A 21,777-nucleotide genomic window follows, 5' to 3' on the forward strand; every position below is an offset into this window, starting at 1 on the left:
ATTTGTCCCAGAGTTGAACACATTGCTGTGGGAGGAGTAAGTTCACCCCTAGAGGTTTCCATGTGGAAGCTGGATGACTGACCACCTACAGAGAGAGGATTCCTGTGATAAACAGTTTGGTTGCTGAGGTCCCTTCCAAAGCTGAGATGCTGTGAATTTGGTGAGCTCACACAGTCTGCCCTAGTGGAGACTGTCGTGTCATGAGAAGCAGTTACTGAGTCTGACTGTGGGAAGGGTCCCCCCACAAGCTAGCCCCCTGCTGCGTAGAGCAGCTGGGCCTGGCCGTAGAAGTGGTGAGCAATGTTAGGGCTGGGGACACTCGCCTGAGGAACATAATTCTCTCTGATTATCAAACCCATTCATCATCCCTCTACAAGGGACATCCAGATAAAGTGCCCATAAATTAGAAAGTGTTAAGGTGATTTGGGGGGCCATGAGCCTTGGGTTATAAAAAATTCTTCTTTTGGTGACTAGTCTGGGATCAGGGATCTGTTGCTACCCTCTCTCTTTCTCTCCCTTCACCCCTGTCTCTGGCAGTACCCCCACCCCACTCTCTCTCTCTCTCTCTCTCTCTCTCTCTCTCTCTCTCTCTCTCTCTCTCTCTCACACACACACACACACACACACACACACACACACACACACACTGACCCTTCCCTGACTGGGTGCCTTTCTCTGAACCAGTATCAAGCCCAAAGCATTATGGGAGATGTAGTCCTGGATGTGTACATAACTGGATTTCCCAGGATAAACCTCTCTTTGTCTTGCACCAGCCTTGTGAGGGCAGGTGAAGAAATAACTGTATTAAGAGCTAATTTCCAAGCCCTCCCCTGCAGGTGAGGGTGGGAGGGCAAGGGCAGTGTGAGGGATCAAGTGTATGGAGCCCACTGTAGCATCTCCCCCATCCCTCCAGTCTTCTCACAAGTGGGCAGTATGGCAAGTAAGGCCAAGAGACCACGAGACAGAAGAAGAAGATTTGGGTTGAAGTCCTTGCTATAAGCAATGAGGCCTCCACCAAGGCTCTCTCCACCTTGAAGTCACAGCTTCTTCCTTTATAAAAGGGTATAGATAATCCCTACACTGGGCGGCTGGGTGGCTGCAGTAGATAGAGCACCAGGCCTGGAATCAGGAAGACGTGAGTTCAAATCAGATACTAGCTGGGTGATCCTGGGCAAGTCACTTTACCCTCAGTTCCTCATCTAGAAAATGAGCTGGAGAAGACAATGGCAAACCACTGTAGTATCTCTGCCAAGAAAACCCCAAATGTGGTCATGAAGAGTCAGACAGGACTGAACAACAATAAAAATCCCTACACCCCTTGCCTGACTCAGTGGTTTATAAGTAAGGTATATGATATACTTTCAAGTATTGGAGAGCTGACCACTAGTAATAATGTTAGCATTCCCTGAGGCTTCTTCATAGATGGTCCCCATGTAGCAAAAATCAATGGCTTTAGCCCATTTAGCCATTCCCTGGGGGAGTGGGGTTCTTGGGGGGTAGGGTGGGATACAACCAGCCACAAAGAACAGTCAGGAACCAGAGCCAGGGAACCACTCACCCTTCCCCAAACTGCTTCCCTTCCTCTCCTCTCTTCATTTCTGGGAGTACTGTCCCTACATCATTCTCAGGAGGGGATTCTGGGTTGTTGATCTGAGTATTTTTTTTTTCCTGAAAGAAGGGAGAAATAGGGTAAAGCGTGGAATATGAAACTGACAGAGACAATGTGGTTTAGAGGAATGGATGCTGGATATGGTTGCAAGTGATGACCATTCTGGTTTACCTCTGTTACTAACCAGCCATGTGGTCTTGAGTAAGTCACTCCTCTCTGGTTCTTCAGTTGCCTTCTTTGTAAAGTAGGGATAACAGTACCTGCCCTCCAGGGTGGTGAGGCATAGCAGCTATCAGGAACATGGCTCTTGGGATCTGTGGCTTCTCCTGGCTTACCAGTAAGGTCAATAGGAGGCAAAACCAGGTTGTTACCCATAGAGAGCAAGGCCTTCATCCCAGGTGAAGACAAAGAAACCGGTCTGTGGTTGTAGCCATCTAGTCCCAGGCTAGACAATGGGAGGAATTTTCAGACCCTTAGCGTTTTGAGACACTGGGTACACGAGGAATATACTATTGATCTTCCTTTCTCTGGGAAACTTCCACCTTGTCTGAGATGAAAGCTTAAGCAGGAAGGACTGGCCTGGAAGTAGTCATGGCCCTTACCCAGAGGCCAGCTGGGAAAACTGAATGCAGCTGCAGATCCTCTAGAAAGCATTTTGCAAGAAGGAAGTTTCCTCCCGGCGTATGGAGAAAATGCTAGGCCGTGGACTAGGCTTTATCTCTGGAAGCAGAGCTGGGCCACACTGCATCACCCAGGATGGTTTCTGTGTGGGCAGAGACCTGACCTAATGGACCTGGGACCATGGGGCGATCTACCTGGTGTTCCAAAATTCACAGGAAGCCAGATCTGAGAGGCACCTGAGGACAGAGACTATAAGAGATGGTAAAAATCCATCTGGATACAGAACACAGAACATCAGAGATGAAAGGGATCTTAGAAGAGATACAGTCAGAGCGAAGAGATTCCTTGTGAAAAGAGTGCCAGACTTAGAATCAAGAAGACCTGAATTCAGTCCTGCCTTAGACACTTACTGTGTGACCCTGAGCAAGACATTTAACCTGTGTCAGCCTTAGTTTCCTCAAATGTAAAACGGGATATGTGTGTGTGTGTGTGTGTGTATGTGTGTGTATGTATGTATATGTGTGTATCTCAGCTACTTTACAGTGTCATCGTGAGGATTACATGAGATAAAGTATGTAAACTGCTTTGCAAACCTCTAAGACGTGTATAAATATCAGTCATTATGTTAGGGTCATCTAGGCCAGTTCTAGCCTTTTGCAGAGAGGAAAGGGCATTGTGGTGCAGTGGGAAGGAAAGTGACTTTAGAGTCAGGAGACCTGAGTTCAAATCCCAGCTCTGGGTACTTGTTACTTCCATGACCTTGAGGTCATTAACTTTAGGGGGCCTCAGTTTCCTCACCTGTAAAATGAGGATCTTAGGTTTTTAAGGTCCCTTCCAGTTCTACATCTATAGCTTGGCACTGGGTGGCCATCAAGGTCCCTTCCAACTCCAAAATTCTGTGATTCTTTGAAAGTCCCACAGCTAGTTAGTAGTAGAACCCAAACGAGTTGGACTCTGAATCCAGGGATCTTTTTACTACTGAATGGAAAATGAAGAAGCCCTACAGTGACTAAAATAAAGTCTATCTTGATTCCTTTAACTGTTGTTCTTCCTCACTTATTGTCCTGCCCCAGCCTCCCCTTCCTTCTGTTAGCCCCTCCTTGGGACATTCCAGGCCACTGACTCACTGGGGTCTTGTGGTCCGCTCTGACCCCAGAGCTTCCCCCCCGGGACTTTTTCCCTGCCTTTGTTTTGTTCTTATTCTTGGACTAGACTGCCTTCCGTTCCCAGCACTGAGCCAGGCCCCTTAATGCTCTCCTTCCCGATGAGGCACACTGAGTTTCCCATTGTGTTCCCCCCCACACCTCTCCTTACTCAGGCTGGCTTACAATCATAGCCAGAGAACCTAGACTGTCAGAGCTGGAAGGCATATTATAGACACATGAATGATTACAGATTTTGAGCTGCAAGGGATCTTGGAGGTTATCTACTCTACCCTCATTTTACAGATGAGGAAGCTAAATAAAGCTCAGAGGTAACTTGTCTTCGGAATATAGCAGTAAGTAGTCTGTCTTCTGGCTCCAAATCTAATTCAAGCCCCCTTGTTTTTGCAGAGGATGAAACTGAGGGACAGTGACTTGTCCAAGGTAACAACAAATTAGGCTTTTCTTAGCACTAAAGGGGTAACTGTCCTGGCACCCTGTCTCTCTCCCAGCCTTCTCCTCCCCAACTCTAGTACCATTTATATACTTGGGGGATGTTCTGGTAGAATTGCTGAGTTGGTGAATGGTTTAGCCTGGGAAAGGAATAAGGAGAGTGCAGAGAGAGAGTTAATAAGGGACCAGGTCCCACTTGTCTTGTCCAAATCCTTACAACCCAATGAATGGCCTGAAGGTGGGAGGATTGGAGGCCCTGGAGCCCCCTACAAAGCTCCTCCCCAAGGCCAGAGGAATTCTAAGGAGTTGAACGGGTCCGTGAGAGTGGGGAGGAAGGAAAAAGTGGAGTGGAACTCACGACACTGGATGGGAAGGAACAAGGAAATGGGTGAGACAGGAGCCGCTACCTCAGAGTAAGAGGCTGAAGGGTCAAGCCCCGCCTCCTCATTCATTTGTACATTCATTTGTTTATTTATCAAGCAATGCTAAGCACTTTCCTGGGCAGTAAAGAAGCAAAGGTCTGAAGAAAAAGTCCTTGTCCTTTCTGGACTCCCCCAGCCCTCAGGGATGCCTTCTCTCTTCCTCCACCCCCTGCTCTCTGGGCCCCAAAATCATAAGAACTACAATAGCTCAAATTTCTCTAGTACTTTAGAATTTTTAAAGTTCCTTAAAGTAACACAACCTGTAGGTAATGTGAGAATTGTCATCCCAGTTTTACAGATGAGGAAGCTGAGGCCCAGAGAAGTGAACTAACTTAAATAATGACCCCCTAATTTTATAGGATATGAAGGTCAGTAACGTGTTCCATAAATGCCACAGTAAAGTCAGTCAATAGTGAGGGGACTCTTAGCTGCTTTTGATGGATGAAAAACTAGAGCCCAGAAAGGGGAAGTAATTTGTCCAAATCTGACAGCTAGGAAATAGTGGGGTGAAGACTTCATCGAGGTTCTCTTGACTGCAGGCCCAGGATTCTTTCCACAGCACCACCAGGCCTCTCTCCAGACCTGGCAGGACTCAACAGTTCCTTGGTTTCTGTGTGGCTGTTACTAACCCTAGTGGCCTGAGGTGAGGAACATCCCTATGGACAAACAGTAACTAGATTAGATCAGGGACCCCCAACTTCCTTAGGCCCCAAACCCCTTAGCTTTCATTATTTCATTATTGCCATAACACCTATTCAATATAAGGAAATATATTCTAGACTAGAGTTCTTAACCTTTTGTGTTGCACAGACCACTATGACGATCTGAAGCCTATGAACTCAGAATAATTTTTTTTGGTTTTTTTTGTTTGTTAAATTTATAATGAAAGGAAATGCTAAATTTCATTTTGAGGCTGATGAAAATTAAGATGCAATCCCCTCCACCCGTATTAGTTCACAGACCTACTGAAATATATTCATTGACCCCTTATGGGCCTGAGGAGGGCCCCAAGTTAAGACCTTCTAGAGTTTGCTGTGCATATACATGTAAGAAATAAGATAAATAATAATAGCTGTCAAGTATATAGTGCTTTCAGGCAGCTACATGGCTCAGAGGATAGAGTGCAGGGCTGGGAATCAAGAAGATCAGAGTTCAAATATGATCTCAGACACTTACTAGCTGTGTGACCCTGGGCAAGTCACTTAACCTCTGTTTGCCTTAATCCACCTGAGAAGGAAATGGCAAACCACTTCAGAATCATTACTAAGAAAATCCCATGGACACTATTGGTGTGCAGTGGTCCATAGGGTCACAAAGAGTTAGTCACAGCTAACAGCAATATAATGCTTTAAGGTTTGCAAAGTTCTTTACATATGCTATTTTATTTAATCATCGCAATGACCCTATGAGGTAGAAGCTATTATTCCCCATTTTACAGATGAAGAAACTGAGACTGAGACAGATTAAGTGATTTAAAGTGCCCAGGGTCACACAGAAAGCAAGTATCTGAGGCAAGACTAGAACCCAGGTCTTCCTGACTCCCAAGTCCAAGTATACTCTTCACTAAACCACATAGCTACCTGAGGAGATTAATTTTTCATGAAGAAAACTTTATTAGGTACATAACATTTTCCCCACAAACTACTATTTTCAGGTATTTTAATAGGATAATATAGTTATTTACCAAGTATTTCCTATACCCCTTTAACAAACTTCTTGTACCCCTGGGGAAATGTGTATTCCAGATTTGGAACCTTTGAACTAGATGGTGTCAGCCCTGTGAACCAGCTGAGGAAGAGATTCAGGTAGGATGAATGGTTTGTAAGGTCCTTAGGATTCCCTTCCAATCACTCCTCACACTTTGAGCCTGATGGCATAGAGAGATGTGCTGCTAGTGCAATTGTCTGAACCATGCGGGTCCCTCCTTCCCCTTCCTCCCAGCTCAAAGGGGGCCAGCCTCCAAGGTAAAATTTCCCCTTAAGGTGTCCTGTAAACAGACTTCATTTGCTCTACCAAATACCATACACTCCTTCATCTTTCCTGTGTTACATAAGTCCATGGCTTCTACATTGTGACATCACCACCTCAGCCTCCTGCTTCCCTTAAGCCATCTGCCTCCACCCCTACTCTCAATCCCTTGTCTCCCCTGGGGCTCAACCTTAGTCCCTTAGCCCTAGTCCCCTGACTCTTCTGGGCCCAGAGTCCCCCAACCTTCAACTCCCAGAGAGCTATGAGTCCCCCAGCTGGGGCTGCTTACCCCCCCTTAATTACATGCTCGGTGTAAATGACACTTTAATTTCCTTTAAACGATTCACTGATAACGAGGACTCAGTGTCTCAGTGTCTCCCTCTCTCTCTCTTCCCCTTTTTCCTAATTACAAGTCATTGCTGCTTCTAGATTTTCTCCCTGACGACCCAATTTCCAAACAGTGAAAGGCAGTAATTAAAATTAATTAGCCAGAGAGCTAGCTGACGATAGTGAGCCCCAGGACTCCAGGAGAAGGCCCTAGGCTTTAGGCCTTGGCCCCAAACCTGGTTCCCCCAGGCCTGCCTCCTCTTCTCTGTACCCTGGCCCCCTGGCCGCTGTGCCTTCCCAGCCTAACAAACCCTGGAGTTCTCATGTCAAGGGATCCCCATCCTCAACTGCACATACACACACTAGTGAAGCTGGCTAGCACTGTGGGCTGGGAGTCAGGAGACCATCCTTCTAGTCCCAGTATGGCCATTGACATTGACTAACTCACCCTCCCTGTCTTTGGCTCTCAGCAGGGTTATTAATGCCTGCCTTACTGGGCTGATATGAGGATCTTATGAGATAATGAATGTGAAAGTGATTTGGAAATTCATAGAAATAAGACTGAACAAATTGAAATTATTGCTAATAATAATAATACCTTCGTAATCCCTGATGTTTCTAAAAACCGATCTACAGAGTACGAAGGAGGCTTTTGAATTCACCTCCCCATGTCACAACAACCCTGTAGGCAGAATGGGAGTTATTATATCCATTTTACTGGTGGAGAAATTGAAGCCTAGAAAAGTCACGGGATCATAGATATTGAGCTGGAAGGAACCTTAGAAATTATTGAGTCCAACTCTCTCATTTTACAAGTGGGGAAACTGAGGCCCATGGAAGTTAAATGATTTGCCCAAAGTCCTACTGGTAGGACCTGGCAAATCTAGGATTTGAACTCAGGTGCTATGACTCCAGATTCAGCCCTCCTCAGCAGTGGACTTCCATCCATGCTATCAGTTGACTCAGGCCTGAAGTCACAGAGCTTCAGACAGTGGTGGAAACTGTAACTGTAGAGCATAAAATGTCAGAGCTGGAAGGGCCTTTAGAGATCGCCTAGTCCTCATTTTGTAGAAAAGTGAGGCCCAGGAAGGGTCAAGGACTTGCCTTGGACTCAGTGACTTGTCCAGGGTCACACAGATAGTAAGGAGCAGAGGCAGATCATCTAGTCAGTGCATACCTAGGACCATAACCAGATCTCCTGCCAATTCACGGTTCTTTGCACTACCTCCCATCACCTTATATTAAGACTACTTGTTGCTGTTGTCAGCAATCTGTCATCTCTCCTTTCCTCCCTCCAGTGAATGAATCCAGCCTCACTGGATCCTAGGGATAGCTTCCTCATTTACCAGTCCTCATTGACACTGAATTCTCTTTGCCAAGTTCCTAGACAGACTGAGAACCAGGTGAGGCAGAAGCAGCTGTGAGCAGAGCCTGGTCATCCGATCCCCCTATGGAGCAAAAGACTCTGAGATCAATTCTTCCCAGCTATGCGTTCATTCCTGGTGGGTGAGTCTTAGTAAGAGGCCCTGGTTACCCAAAGCACAGCTTGGGGATATTGAGATCCCCAAGATGGCTCAGGGTCTTCCCTTTTCCCTCATCTGTCATCAGGAATGTGAAACACAGAATTTCAGTGCTGGCATTGAATCATCTAGTCCAGAATTCTCTTTTTACAAGATAAGGAAGCTGAGACACAGGATACTCCCACAGTTGCACAGTGACTCAGTGACCAAGCCAGAGTTAGAACTAGAATCCAGGCCTTCTGACTCCCAGGGCTCTGTCCATTCTATCATGATGCCTCTTTATGGAGGTGGAGCTGGGAACAGCTAAGGCCCCTCTGGCTCCGGGCCCAGCCCTTCTGGGTGGTCGACTGCCAGAAGGGGCATCACCAAAGCCATTCCTCTGCCTCCAGGCATGCCGACCCACAATGACCCCACATCCTGTTCCCAAGCCTGCAGACCCCACTACTACCCCCATGGCAACAGGGAGGAGATGAGGTGGTGGGTGGGCAGAGATCTGTGGAGGGGGAAGGAAAAGCCTGGAACTCTAAGGCTAGGGGGAAGGTTTGGTTCTTTGTGAAGCAGGGGAGGGACAGGGAATTCTACCTATGATATGGATAAGGGGATATGGATAAGGGTCATGAGCATTTGAGCGCGTGTACATGCATGTGTGTGTGTGTGTGTGTGTGTGTGTGTGTGTGTGTGTGTATGGGGAGAGCAAAAAGGGCAATAGAACGGGCTTTTGTTTGAGAAATTTATGTAACTTTATTATATGTGAAAATGTATGATGACATCAGATTGTTGCTTGTGGCTTGTGTGCAGGGTGTATCATTGACATCTCTATTGTGTGGATGTGCAGGTGGAATGAGATGACATGGATACAGCCCTAGGCTTGGAATCAGCAGGAGCTGGGTTTGAATCTTGCTTCTGGTACTGACTAGCTGTGGGACCTCTAGACAAGTCACTTCCACTCTCTCAATCTCAGTTACCTAATGTATAAAATGGGAGGAGTGGCAGCTAGGTGGTGCAGTGGATAGAGCTCTGGCCTTGGAGTCAGGAGGACCTCAGTTCGAATCTGGTCTCAAACACTTGACACTTACTAGCGGTGTGACCCTAGGCAAGTCACTTAATCCCGATTGCCTCACCAAAAAGCTTTAAAAAAAAAGTGGGGGGGAGGGTTGCATTCAATACTGAATTTAATTTAAATGCTTCCTTTCAGCTCAGAATCTATGCTCTCGTGCACTCTATATTTGTTCAATACTTGCACCCACAGTTGGTGTACATTGTGAATATGAGAGGTACCTTTGTGATGGCTACCCTTTGTAAGGGTGTGCCTGGTATTTGTAAAAATAATAGTAATATCTAACATAAGCACTGTAAAATCATCATCTCATTTGATCCTCACAACCCTGAGAAGTAGGTGCTATTATTATCCTATTTTACAGATGAAGAAACTGAGGCAAACAGGGGTTAAGTGACTTGTCCAGGGTCACACAGCTTGTAAGTATCAGAAGCTGAATTTGAATTCAGGTCTTCCTGACTCCAGGCCTGGTGCCCTATCCACTGTGCCACCTAGGTATTCTGTGTGTGTGTGTGTGTGTGTGTGTGTGTGTGTGTGTGTGTATACACACATGTATATGTAGTACGTGCCTGTGGGCCTACATACAAGCAATTGATGTTTGTTGTATATGTCTGCACATACCATTGGTATGTTTGTGTGTCCTGCCTACCCGTTTGTTCAATATCTGCTGGTTTTTTTATGCATACAATTGATGTTCATGGTGCATGTATTTACACAAACATTGGGATGGTATATGTACAACATACACTATCTGTATGTGATGGGGATGTGCAGTGGGGAGGCGGCAAATCCCCTAAATCAGAGAGTGCCCAACAGCTCCTCCAGACACATTGCCTAGGACAGCTCCTTCCCCTCCCTTGCCTCCCGTCTCTGCTCCCAAAGGCTTTTGGATGAGGAACAGCTGAGACCAGTTACCCAGGGCTCTCATCCACCTGTTTCTTGTAGGAAGTGGAATCCCCTCAGCCCCCTTCCCCGCTTAGGACTTATCCCTTCCTGCCTAGGAATCGGGATCTAGGAAGGCACCACTTTCCCCAGGCAGAAGCTATGGTCAGTTATTGACCATCTCTCAGCTATGTTAGAAATGGGAAGGCCAGACCCTACCCCACCCCAGAAGCCTGGGCAGTTCCCAGGCTAGCTGGGGAGTTAGCAGGCACACCTAAAACAGAGAGAAATAGAGAAAGAAAGAGACAGAGAGAGAAAGAGAGAGAGAACAATAGTTCAGGACAAGATAGCAAGCTTGAGACCTTAGGTTGAAAATGTGGCATCATTTAGGGCAAAAGCCCCCCTTAGTCACTCCACCAGCCAGGCCTTTTCATGGATGGTGGGGCACATCAGCGCTCTGTGAAGTCCTCTCTCCCTTCCCCATTCCTCTCTCCCTGAGGAATCTTCATAAGTAGATATGGGGAGACTAGCCAAAGTTCTGCCTGACTGAAAGGAGGGTCATAGACAATAGTTTGCTAGACTTTTAAGAGGCCTGCATTGGGAATCAGAAGAACTGGGGACTGGCTTCTATGAATAGGTTCCCATATAATCGGAGCTGGAAAGGGTCTCATCAAGTCCTCTGGTTTTTCATATAAGGAGACTGAGGCCCAGTGAAATCAAGTACTTCCCCTACATCATATGGCAAGTAAGTGTCAGTCTGAAGTCAAACCCAGGACTCCTGACTCCAAGTCTAGAGCTCTTTGCACTATACCAACACCACGTCTAACCTTGTCTGACATTATATGAGCTTAGACAAGGCCCTTTTCCTCTCCAGATCTCAGTTCCCCATCTGGAGAATAAAGGGAATGGGTTAAATCAATGGCCCTCAGCCTTATTAAGTATAGGTACCCCCCTTTTGACCTAATTGAATCAGTGCTGAGGAAATCATGCTAGCTGTGAAGTCAGAAGACTGAGATTAAAATCTCAGCTCTAACACTACTCATGTGATCATGGGCAATCCACCTTAATTCTCTGGGCCTCAGTTTCCTTATCTGTAAAATAAGGATGTTGGACCACAAAAATGGCACACACAAACTCGGGAGTACCAGTTGTGCCATCAATATCCATTGGTTGAATAAAACACACACATGCACACACATTAACAAATTGTTAGTACTTGGGGGCACATAGGGATTTTGCTGAAACCCTTTGCTGAAGGTTTTGATTTTGTTTTTGTTTTTTTAGTGGTACCCAGAAAGTCCTTTTTTTTTTTTTGGCTAGGCAGTGGTGTTAAGTGACTTGCCCAGGGTCACACTGCTAGTAAGTGTTATGTGTCTGAAACAGGATTTGAACTCAGGTCCTCCTGAATCCAGGGCCGGTGCCCTATCTACTGCACCACCTAGCTGTCCCCCCCTGAAAGTTTTTATTGGGGGAAGAAGGAAGGAAGGAAGGAAAGATTTATTAAGCACCTATTATGTGCCAGGAACTACGTTAAAAGCTTTACAGATATCTCATTTTTATCATCACAGCAACCCTGAGAGTTATACGCTATTATTATCCCCATTTTACAATTAAGGAAATGGAGGCAGATGGAGTTAAATGACTTGTCCAAGGTCACACAGCTCCTGGTAGTATCTCTGGGGTCTCCCCAGGGGTCTATAGCTTAAAGTTTGGGAACCCCTATACTATAAACCTTTATGTCCTCTCATCTCTGTCATTCTATTTTCCCAGTCCCCTTCTGATCCGGTTACTCTGTTTTAAGGTTCTCCCAACTCTAACGTTCAGTCTTCTTGGGGCCCCTGGCCCTTTGACTCTGCGTTCCATCTTGTAGTACCTTGTCAGCTTTCTTATAGGCTGTGTTCTGTGTGCCCTGTCATGGCTGGAAAGGATCTATTGCTACAATGTTGCAGTTAATTGTGTATTGTAGCAAATATCTCTTCTTCTTATGTTTCCTCTGCTACAGTTTCCCAATGAAATGTAGCATTGTAGCTATTTGCTCACTCTGGATACATTGAACCTGAGCCTACTGGCTCTGCGTGGTTTCTGATTCCCCTTAGCTGGCTGACTGGTTCTGGGAACTTGGGTGAGTCCCTTCCCCTTAATGGACCTGAGTTGTCCTGCCTGTAAAATGGGTTGGACCAGATTCAATTAGATTCAATTCAATCCACGTATTTATTAATCTACTATTGTGCCAGGCACTGAGATACAAAGACAAAACCAAAATAGACTTTGCCCTCCAAGTTCTGCTGTGGGGGAGCAAAGACATGCCCCAAAATAAGTAAAAAGAAAATAAATATACAGTGGGGTGGGGAGGCCTCACTATACATGGAGAGTGTCCTAAGAGTATCAGAGGCGCTGGTTAGAGATGGCACCTGAGCTGAGCCTTGAAAGGAATGAGGGGTTCTAAGAGGTAGAGGTACAGTGCAGTTGTTCAGCCTTGTGTAACTCTTCATGACGCCATTTGGGATTTTCTTGGCAAAGATCCTGAAATTGGTTTGCCATTTCCTTCTCCAGCTCATTTTACAGATGAGGAAACTGAGGCAGGCAGGGTTAAGTGACTTGCCGAGGGTTAGCCAGCTAGTAAGCGTCTGAGGCCAGATTTTAACTCATGAAGAGGAGTCTTCCTGACTCCAGGCCTGGTGTTCTAACTACTGCACCAAGCATGAGGGACAGTCTTTGCAAAGATTCAGAGATAGTAGGTAATGCTGTATGGGAGGAACAGTAAGTAGGATTGTTTGGTTGGAGGGTAGATGATTTCTAAGAACTTTTCCTGCTATGTGAATCTGCAGCATCTGGGACAAGGGTTGTTGCTCCTGGGAAGCTGACTGTACTTTGGGAAGGAGGTGACAAGATAGAGTTAGGGGAAAGTGGCAGATAAGCTAGGGCTAGCTTGGGACCCCCAACCCCCTTCATCTGGGACCTTTGGAGGCCAAGCTGCCTAGCACTTGGAGGAAGGCTGGGAGCCTTCAGTGAGTAATGGATGAGCCAGGAGGCCTCATCAAGCACCCATAGTTAATTAGTGTCCCCAGGAAACACTGTGGCAGGTAATTGATATCTGGCACGAGCCACTGCCGGCCGATGTAGGCAGGCTCTGGGATGGCTTGAGGCCCCGAGTAAGGGAGACATGCATCAGGGCTCCAAGCACCGTAGCAACAGGGAGGTCAGCTAAGCTGGGGCTAGGCCTTTTCCCAGAACTGCTCTGGCCTTTCCCTCCTCAAGTCCCACTCCCCTGGCAAAGGGCCCTCTGCCCTCATATAGATGTGTCTACAGATACACTGTATGCAGTGCCCAAAGCACAATTTGGCATTAGAGGAACTGAGGATGAATCCTGGTTCTGCTGGTTATTACCTGTGGGGCCTCAGCTCAGTTATCACATATCTCTGAGCCTCAGTTTCTTCATCTGTAAACAGAAGGGGTTGGATTAGGTGATCTCAAGGGCGCTTCTCGATCTAAATTACAGATCCTTTATATGAAAACACATACACATATATATATATACACATGTATATGCATGTATATATATACATACATATACTCACCTTTCATGATCAAACATTATATACACACAGAGACACATACCAACTCTCTCTTCCTCCCTCCCTCCCTTTGAATCCCCCTACCCAGTGGTCTAGGCCCCACGGACTACCAGGTGCCCAGACCTGTCTCCGGCCTGGCAGGTGGTGAGGCCTGAGTTTCCGGAGCCAAGCGGGCGCCGGGCAGCTGCAATCAGATGCCTCGGATCAGCCTCAGGTTTCAGCAAGGAAAGCAGATGGTCTCTGAGGGGGTAGGGGCCTCCCCTGAACCTTGTGAGGGGGAACATGGCAAGTCTCCTCCAACCCATGCCCAATGGGGATTTTAATGCTGGGGGAGGTGCTGAGAAAGCTCATTATTACATGAGGGCTTGGTGGGGTCAAAGGTCAGGAGCTGTGAGCATTGCAGAACTTTCCCTCAAGGAAGTGACCTTCCCTTACCTAGACCTTGAGGTACTAGAACGACATCCTCCCCCAGTTTCTCCTGTTTCTTGGCTAATCCAGCTCTGAGCTCAAAGCCCAGTCAGAAGCTCCTTCTCCAGGACCCAGGTCTGGGGAAAGAGGGCACCACTGTACTGGGCTGAATGGTATCTTCTACATGGCTAAAAAGGGCAGTTCCTGACCTTCTGAAGCAGACAGCATATCCCCCTCCCCATCATATCTCACACTTCCCCACCAGTTTCCCCTCTAACCACAAATTCTAAGAGGTGACTCATAAGGGACATTGTTTAGACATCATTGGCCTTGGAGACAGCCTGAGTTCTAGTCACTATTCTGATAACTTGGGGAGAGACACAGAGAGAGAGACAGAGACAGAGAGACAGAGATTTTTCCTCTCTGGCATCAGTTTCTTCATCTGTAAAGTGGGAGGAATAACATTGCCACTGCAAACACAAATGTGAAAGACTTGCTCTATATGTCTTAAAGGATAGTCCTTTGCCAATGAAGGAGGAATCATGTGGTGAATTTGGACCAGTATAGATAACCAGTCTGGTTAGAGTTCTGCCCCCTAGAAGTCACTGACTCTGGGATAGACCTGCCCTACCTCCATCCCTACCATGGCTGCAGGTGGAGGTGGTGATCCTCTGACAGTGTCAGCCCTGAAAGACCCCAGAGCAGGGGCTCTTAACCATTTTTATGTCATGGACCCCTTTGGCAGTCTGGTTAAACCTGACCTCTTCTTAAAATAACATTTAAAAATGTGTAAAATAAAATACATGGCGTTATAAAGGAAACCAATTATGCTGAAATGTGGTTGTTAAAATATAAAAACAAAAAACCAGCTTATAGACCCCAGGTTATAAACCCTCCAGCTTAGAACGTAGATTAGATAATATCAAAACTGGAAGAGATTTAGAACGTAGAATTCATTTCAACATTATCAGGCCCTTGCTGGGCACTGAAAATCTAAAGGTGACAAAATGATGTCATTTCTGACCCCACACACACCTTACAGCCTACAGGGTTGGAGTAGGGGGGACAGGAGACCACAGGAAGAGATAAATAGGACACAAGGTAGACTTTGATAGGGGCAAAAGAGAAATTCAGACAGTGTGCTCCATGAAAATGTGAGGGGGAAAGAGCCCTTACAGCTTGGGGCAGGGGACAGGTGGAACAGGAGAAGTTTCACTGATCAAGTGGCACCTGAGCCCATACTTGGAGAAATAAAAGGAGTTTTTCAGGTGGAGATGAGGATATATGTTCCAGGTTTTGGTTTAGTCCATGCAAATCAATGCACAAAAATAGGAGATGCAGTAGTCTATTGATTGGGAGCCATGGGAGGATATAGTGTAGAGGGCACTCGATTTGGAGTCAGTAGATTGAGCTTGAAGCCTGCCTCTGCCACTTTTCACTGGTGTGATATCAGGCAAATTGCCTCCCAGTTTTGGGCCTCAGTTTCTCCACCTGTAAAAATGAAGGGATTGAACTAGATGCTGTCTCTAAAGTCTCTTCTACCTTACTCTCTGACTTGATGAAATGGCATATTGAATTCAGGGAATGCTGTTTTTTCAGGGTATGTGATAGTGGCATTCCCCTCATGCATAGGTTGAACTGGATGGCCAATGAGGTCCCTTCCAGACCTCAAGTTCTTCAATTTTGTAACAGCTAGTGGTCCATTCTGAGCTAGAGTCCTCAGAGGGGAGTCATGTGAAAAGAGTCTGGAATGGTAGGAAATTGTGGAAAGTCTTGGGGTCCAGACTGTTTTACATTTTATCCTCTAGTCAATAGAGAGCCCTCAAAGGTCTTTGATCAAGGGACTGGAATGGACACACCTGTGCATTATTAGGAGAACTATTTTGATAGCTGTGTGAGGGGTGGATTGGAGAAGGGAGAGATGGGAAATGGGGAAACCAATTAGAATACTATAGCAGTAGTTCAGGTGAGAGGTGTTGGGAGATGGAGCTCAGGTTGTGGTTGTGTGAGTGGAGGGAAGGGGCCAGAGAACAGAAATTTGGTGAAAGCAGTAGAATCAGCTGATTAGATATAAGGAGAGGGAAGAGTCTGAGTGATTTGGAGGATGGCGGTACCATCCATAGAAATAGGGGAGTTGGTAGGAGTGGCATGTTAATATAATGAGTTCAGGTTTGGGACATTAAGGGGCCATTGAGGCAAACATTTAAGTAGAGATGTCCAACAGGTATCTGGAGATTTAGACTTGGAGCTGGGGCAAAATTGGGGCTAGAGATGAGTGTTTAGGAGTCATCTTCCTAAAGGTGAAAATTTAATCCGAGGAAGGAGATAAATCACCAAGGGAGAGATTGTAAAGAGAGGAGAGATGAGGCCAGAGGCCAGAGCCCAGGGGAATACCCACACTTAGATGGTGAGAGGAAGGCAGTGACCTAACAGAAGAGGTGGAGGAGTAGCCAAATGGGTAGGAAGACAGTGTTGTGGGAGCTCAAGGAGGATGAGTATCCAAGGAGATGGGGAGGGCCAGTGATATAACATGCTACAGGGAAATCAAGCAGAGTTCGAACAGAGAAAAAGTTATAGAATTTAGCAATAATCCTAATAATAGCTACATTTGCTGAATGTTTTACATATGCTATCCCATTTGACCCTGTGAGGTAGGCACTATTATTATTATCCTCATTTTACAAATGAGCAAACTGAGGCTGAAAGAAATTATCCAAGGTCATACAACTGATAAGTGTTTGAATTCAGGTTTTCCTCACTCCGATCCTAGCACTCTGTCCACTGTACCACCTGGCTGCCTCCCAATTAAAAGACCTTGGTGACCTTTGGAAAAACAATTTCTGGACAATGGTAGAATTAGAAGTCAGATTACAAGGGGTTGAGGAGTAAATGAGTGAGAAGCAAGCGCAGGCACCAGATGTAGGGGACTCTTTCTAGGGTAATCAGAATCAGAGACTTCAGAGATCATGTTGTCCATTTGACAGAGACAGCTGAGGCCCAGAGTAGAGGAATGACTTAACCAAAGTCGCACAGGGAGGAAGTGGTAGAGATGGTGCTTGAACACAGTTTGTCTTCACTCCCAATCCAGTGAGTTTTGCAGTGAATAAGGAGGAGAGTTATGGGCTGATAGCTACAAGGGAGAGCAAGGTTAAGAGATTTCTTCTAATGGTTAGTAAGAATTATTTTGTATTTCTTTAAATATAAAATATTTCATTTTCCCTCAATTACATGTTAAAATAATTTTTAACATTTAAAAACATAAGTTTTGGGTTCTGTATTCTATCATTCCCTTCCTCCCTCCTTTTCCCCTTCCCTGAGACTATGGTAAACAATCAGATATAGATTATGCCTGTGCAATCATGTAAAACATTTCCATATTAGTGAGAGAAGGATTTTTAAGGACGGGGAACTGGAACATGTTTGGATGCAGGAGTGAAGAAACCAGAAGGAATAGCTCTGAGGTCTGGAAGGAAAGGGCCCATTGTTAATGCTATCTCTGTGTTAAATAGCTCTAGTATCGCTAGATATGAGATTAGAACACAGAACATCTGAGCTAGAAGAGACATTAAAGGCCATCTAGTGATTAGTCCAGCCACCTCCTTTTATTGGTTAGGTAACTCGGGCCTAGGCAGGAGAATGACTTGCTGGAGGTCAGTACACTAGATGGGGGCAGAGATGAATCTCAGAGCCAGGGTCTTTTAGTCCCTGCCAAAGCTTCTCTTCACTAAACGAGACTCTCTTCTTGTACTCCCCTCCCCTTGCCTTCACACAGAGGTTCTTGGAAGCACTTCATAACCAACTCCTGATCCATCATTTGACAAAGGACGAAATGAAGCTGTCTGGAAGGGAATTCAGGCCATCAGCACAAACAGGAGATGACCTAGAGTGAAGTCAGGAGACCTTCATCATTCCCTGTTCATTGATGTCCACTTCTGGGTAATGCTGACTAAAAAGTGGGTGGGTGGGGGGTGGGTCTGTGTTGGGTGAATATGTCTCATGTATTTCTTCCATGTGTATGTCTCACATGTGTGTGTTGGGTGAGTGTCTTGTGTGTATGTTCTGTGTGTGTGTGTTTTGGGTGAGTATATTTTGTGTGTGTGTCTCACGTGTGTGTCGTGGGGGGGGTCTTGTGTGTATATGTCTCTCATGTGTATGTCTCATGTGTGTGTTGGGTTACTGTGTCTCATGTATGTATCTCATGTGTGTCTTCTCCCTAAAGCATCTGGCTACTTCAGCATGGACTAAACGGTTTCAGTAGCTCTATGACAGATAGCAGTGTTAATGCTGTACGCCCCCAGGATTCAGTTTCCAGGGAGGCAGAGGCAAGTTCATGGTGCAGGGCACAATCGCTACAATATTGCCATTCACTGCCTTCACGGCAACTGTCTCCCCCCTTTCCTGTCTCTCTCCCACTTGTAAGATGTCTTGCAACATTGTAGCAGCTATACTTTGGTTTACTTTGGTTTCCATTAAGCTGTCAGCCTTGTGGGCAAATCATTCAGCTGGTGTTTGGTTTGTTTTTTTAAACTAAGCACCTGGTTAGAGGGATGGGAGATGGAGATGACCTGGACCCTGCCCTTGGGGAACTCCTAGTCTGGAGGAGATAAGACTCATAACCAGGGACAATTCAGGATACACTATAATCAAGGGCTGAACTATGGCTCTCAAAATAGAGAGGGCTCACTGAGGGCTAGAGCAGGCCTAGGATGTCCTGGCAGAAGTATGGCTGGAGCTGGATCTTGAAGGATGGAGAGGATTTGGAGAGGTCTGGAAGGGGCTGACAAGCTGGAGGAGGTTGTGGGCAGAGGTTGGAATGAAGGAGACCCCGGCTAGCTAGGAGGGGCTGATGTCAGGGAGAAGAGACTAGAGTGGGAGGCTTTGGCCAAATTCTGGAGGATCTGATTGACTTCTTGGATTATAGGAGTCACTACAGGTGTCTGAGCAAGAGTACGGGTGGGGCCTAAGGGAAGGGGCATGTTGAATCAGGAAGCTGGGGAAGTGGAGGGCAGGACCCATGCTTCATTCAAGAGCTGGAGCATCCAGGTTGAGTCACATATCTTGGTGAAGGGGCAGGAAAAGGAAGCTATCACAAGCTAGAGCAACAGCCACCTTCTGCTAACCCTATCCGGGAGCCCTTCCTGTTTTCCACCAAAGCCGTCCCCTGAGGCTTGAGTTTCTCCTTTTCTGCAGCCTCCATTTGCAGGGGGTGGGCCCCCATCAACCCCACTGCCTTAGAGATCATCAAGTCCCAGCCTCAGACTGGGAGCTCAGAATGCCACCCAGGTCTATTCTTCCTTTCTTTCCCGGATCCTGGAAGCTTCTCTGGGGCAGCACCCAGTTCATCTCCCACCCTTCTAACCAGGTGCTTAATAAAGACTCATTGAATGAGTAATGTAAGGCCAACAGGTTAATGGAATCCAAAGAGCAGTGGTTACTGGATTGTAAACCATTCTACAAGTGTGGCAGATGGAAAGGGGGGAAAGACAGTTGCTGTGACTGCAGTGAATGGCAATATTGTAGCAATTGTGCCCTTCACCATGAACTTGCCTCTGAGGCCTCTGGGTAACATTAACCCTGATGTCCGTCATGAAGCCACTGAAACCCTCCTCTGGCCCACACTGAATTAGCCAGATGCTTTAGGGAGAAAACAGGGAAGCAAGGGACTTGTCCATGATCACCTGGCCAATCAACAGAGGGAGAACTTTGGTCTCTTGACTTTCAGCCTAGGGCTTTCTTCACTCTACCACAAAACTATGAAAACTGCTGTACTGAGAAGAGCCCTATATTCTTTCGAGTCCTTGCTTGGCTATTTACGAGTGGTATGACTTCTTTGAGCCTCAGTTTCTCTCTCTTTGAAATGATAGTAATATTACTTATACCACCTGCCTGTAATTACAGACTTTGTAAACTATAAAGTGTTGGAGGAATGTTAGTGAATGATAACCACTTACTTTTCCAAAATATATAGAATACAAGTACCTGTACCCTCTTTGGCCTCAGTTTCCCCAACTGTAAGATGAGTGGGTTGGACTAGTTGGCCATCTGTGTTCAAAGGTCCCTTCCCATTGTAAGGTCCCTGACTTTATTGTGATTTTGAGATTTGTTGATCAAAGCTAGATCCTTTATTTAGTTTAGTTTGCATAGAATAGTATGACAAAAATGTTAGAAATGCTAAGTAAAAGCTAAAAACAGGTAGCCCTTTAAAAAAATGCCTCACACTGCTAACTGCAGGGCGATTGGGTAAGGAGATATTTACCATTTACCGATGCCCTCTGGGGTTGGACCTTGGTCCTGCCTGAAAGGGAAGACAAGGGCACTAGTTCATGCCCTAGTTCTTCCTCCCAGTTCTCCCCTAGCTTCATCTCTGAGCCACTTGGGAACTCAAGGCTTCCCCAGGGTCTGGAGGGTTGCAATCTGCCCCAGAGGTGACCTGTGCGATAGAGGGAGAGATACTGACAGATGGAGCTGGTGAGAGGGCTGTCTGTCAGAGGAGAAAGGAGGAAGGGGGTTGCTGATGCCGCAGAACTGGCCACATCTGGTATTTGGACAGCACTGTCACTAGCTAATTTTTTTGCCCAAGGCCAGAATATAAAATTGTGGCCCCTCTCACCTAATGGCACGGCATGCTTGGGATAGTAGATGAATATTTTATAGATTTTTGGCACCCCTCGGCTTTGCCTGCCTGAGGCAAGTGCCTCAATTAAATTGCCCTTGTTAGGGCTCCAAATTTGGGAGTGCAGAAAGCAGCCTCCCCCCAGATAGGCCCTTGTCTGATCACTGTCCCTGGGGCAGCACTCCTGGCCAGAAGCTCCTAGGCCTTCTTGGACAGTGGGAGAGGTGGGTGGCTCTCGGGCGGTCCCTGGTGGTAGCCAGAGGAACTTCAGCTTCCAGTCTTCTCCCAATTTATTGTTGTTGGGTGGTTTCAGTCCTGTCCAACTCTTCATGACCCTATTTGGGGGTTTTTTTGGCAGAGATATTGGAATGGTTTGCCATTTCCTTCTTCAGCTCATTTTACAGCTGAGGAACTGAGGCAAACGAGGTTAAGTGACTTGGCTAGGGTCACACGGCTAGTAAGTGTCTGAGGCCAGATTTGAACTTAGGAAGACGAGTTTTCCTGATTCCAAAGCCAGTGCTCTATACACTGTGCCACCTCGCTGCCCATCTTCTCATGTTTCTCCTCCCTAATTGCCACAGAACCATGCCAGCGCCCAGCCTGCCACCTTTCCTGGTGCTGAGGACCTGGACCCACATCCTGCTCCAGATCCTGACCTTGATTCTGGGAGCTGTCCAGGGCCTCTTCCCCGAGGAGCCTCAACCCCTCGCAGTGGCACCACGGGATTGTGAGTTGGGGGCTTTGAAGTAAGACTTAGGGGGAGCAAAAGGGGTATTGGGGGAGGGGAACCTAGAGAGTTTGTGGGGAAGGGAGGTCATTGTGGAGAAAGATCCTGCAGACCCTCTGCAAGGATGCCTCCAAGACCCTGAAGCATTGGTCCTGGAACAGGAGAGAGAAGGGGGTGTCCCCAGGAGTCATTCTCTAGAGTGGGCAGCTAACCTTCCATTCCCCATGGCCCACAGACGTAAAGCAGTACCCAGTGTTCACAGGCAGTGGTCCAAGCCGCTTCCCTCTAGCCTCCAGCACCGAAGGGCTCAACATTCAACGTATGCTTCGGGTCAACAGGACCCTGTTCATTGGAGACAGGTATGAGTAGGTGGACGTGTTTGAGTAAATTAGCGTATTGTAGGGAAGGGTTGGCATGTTATCGTCTGGACTCGTTAGCATATGGTCTATGTGT

The 21,777-nt window shown here is 46.6% G+C and overlaps 1 protein-coding gene across 5 annotated transcripts in view; it reads left to right on the top strand.

The window, feature by feature from the left end:
- The window catches only part of SEMA6B (semaphorin 6B), a 49,967-nt gene that overhangs the window by 13,909 nt on the left and 14,281 nt on the right, over nt 1-21,777 (top strand). For 3 of the 5 annotated variants that reach the window (XM_078153995.1, XM_078153994.1, XM_020971348.2), the window contains 3 exons: nt 17,757-17,920; nt 21,179-21,324; nt 21,560-21,683. In XM_078153995.1, the coding sequence (XP_078010121.1) occupies nt 17,907-17,920; nt 21,179-21,324; nt 21,560-21,683 (284 nt within the window). In that variant the 5' untranslated portion in view covers nt 17,757-17,906. Of the gene's footprint in view, nt 1-4,786; nt 4,891-5,992; nt 6,053-7,922; nt 8,045-17,756; nt 17,921-21,178; nt 21,325-21,559; nt 21,684-21,777 lie in introns of all 5 variants that reach the window. The other 2 variants (XM_020971347.2, XM_020971346.2) reach the window with 2 other exon arrangements.

This window comes from Phascolarctos cinereus, unplaced genomic scaffold (genome assembly GCF_003287225.1).
Source record: "Phascolarctos cinereus isolate Bilbo 61053 unplaced genomic scaffold, phaCin_HiC Scaffold_4;HRSCAF=312, whole genome shotgun sequence".
In the NCBI taxonomy this organism is placed as follows: domain Eukaryota; kingdom Metazoa; phylum Chordata; class Mammalia; order Diprotodontia; family Phascolarctidae; genus Phascolarctos; species Phascolarctos cinereus.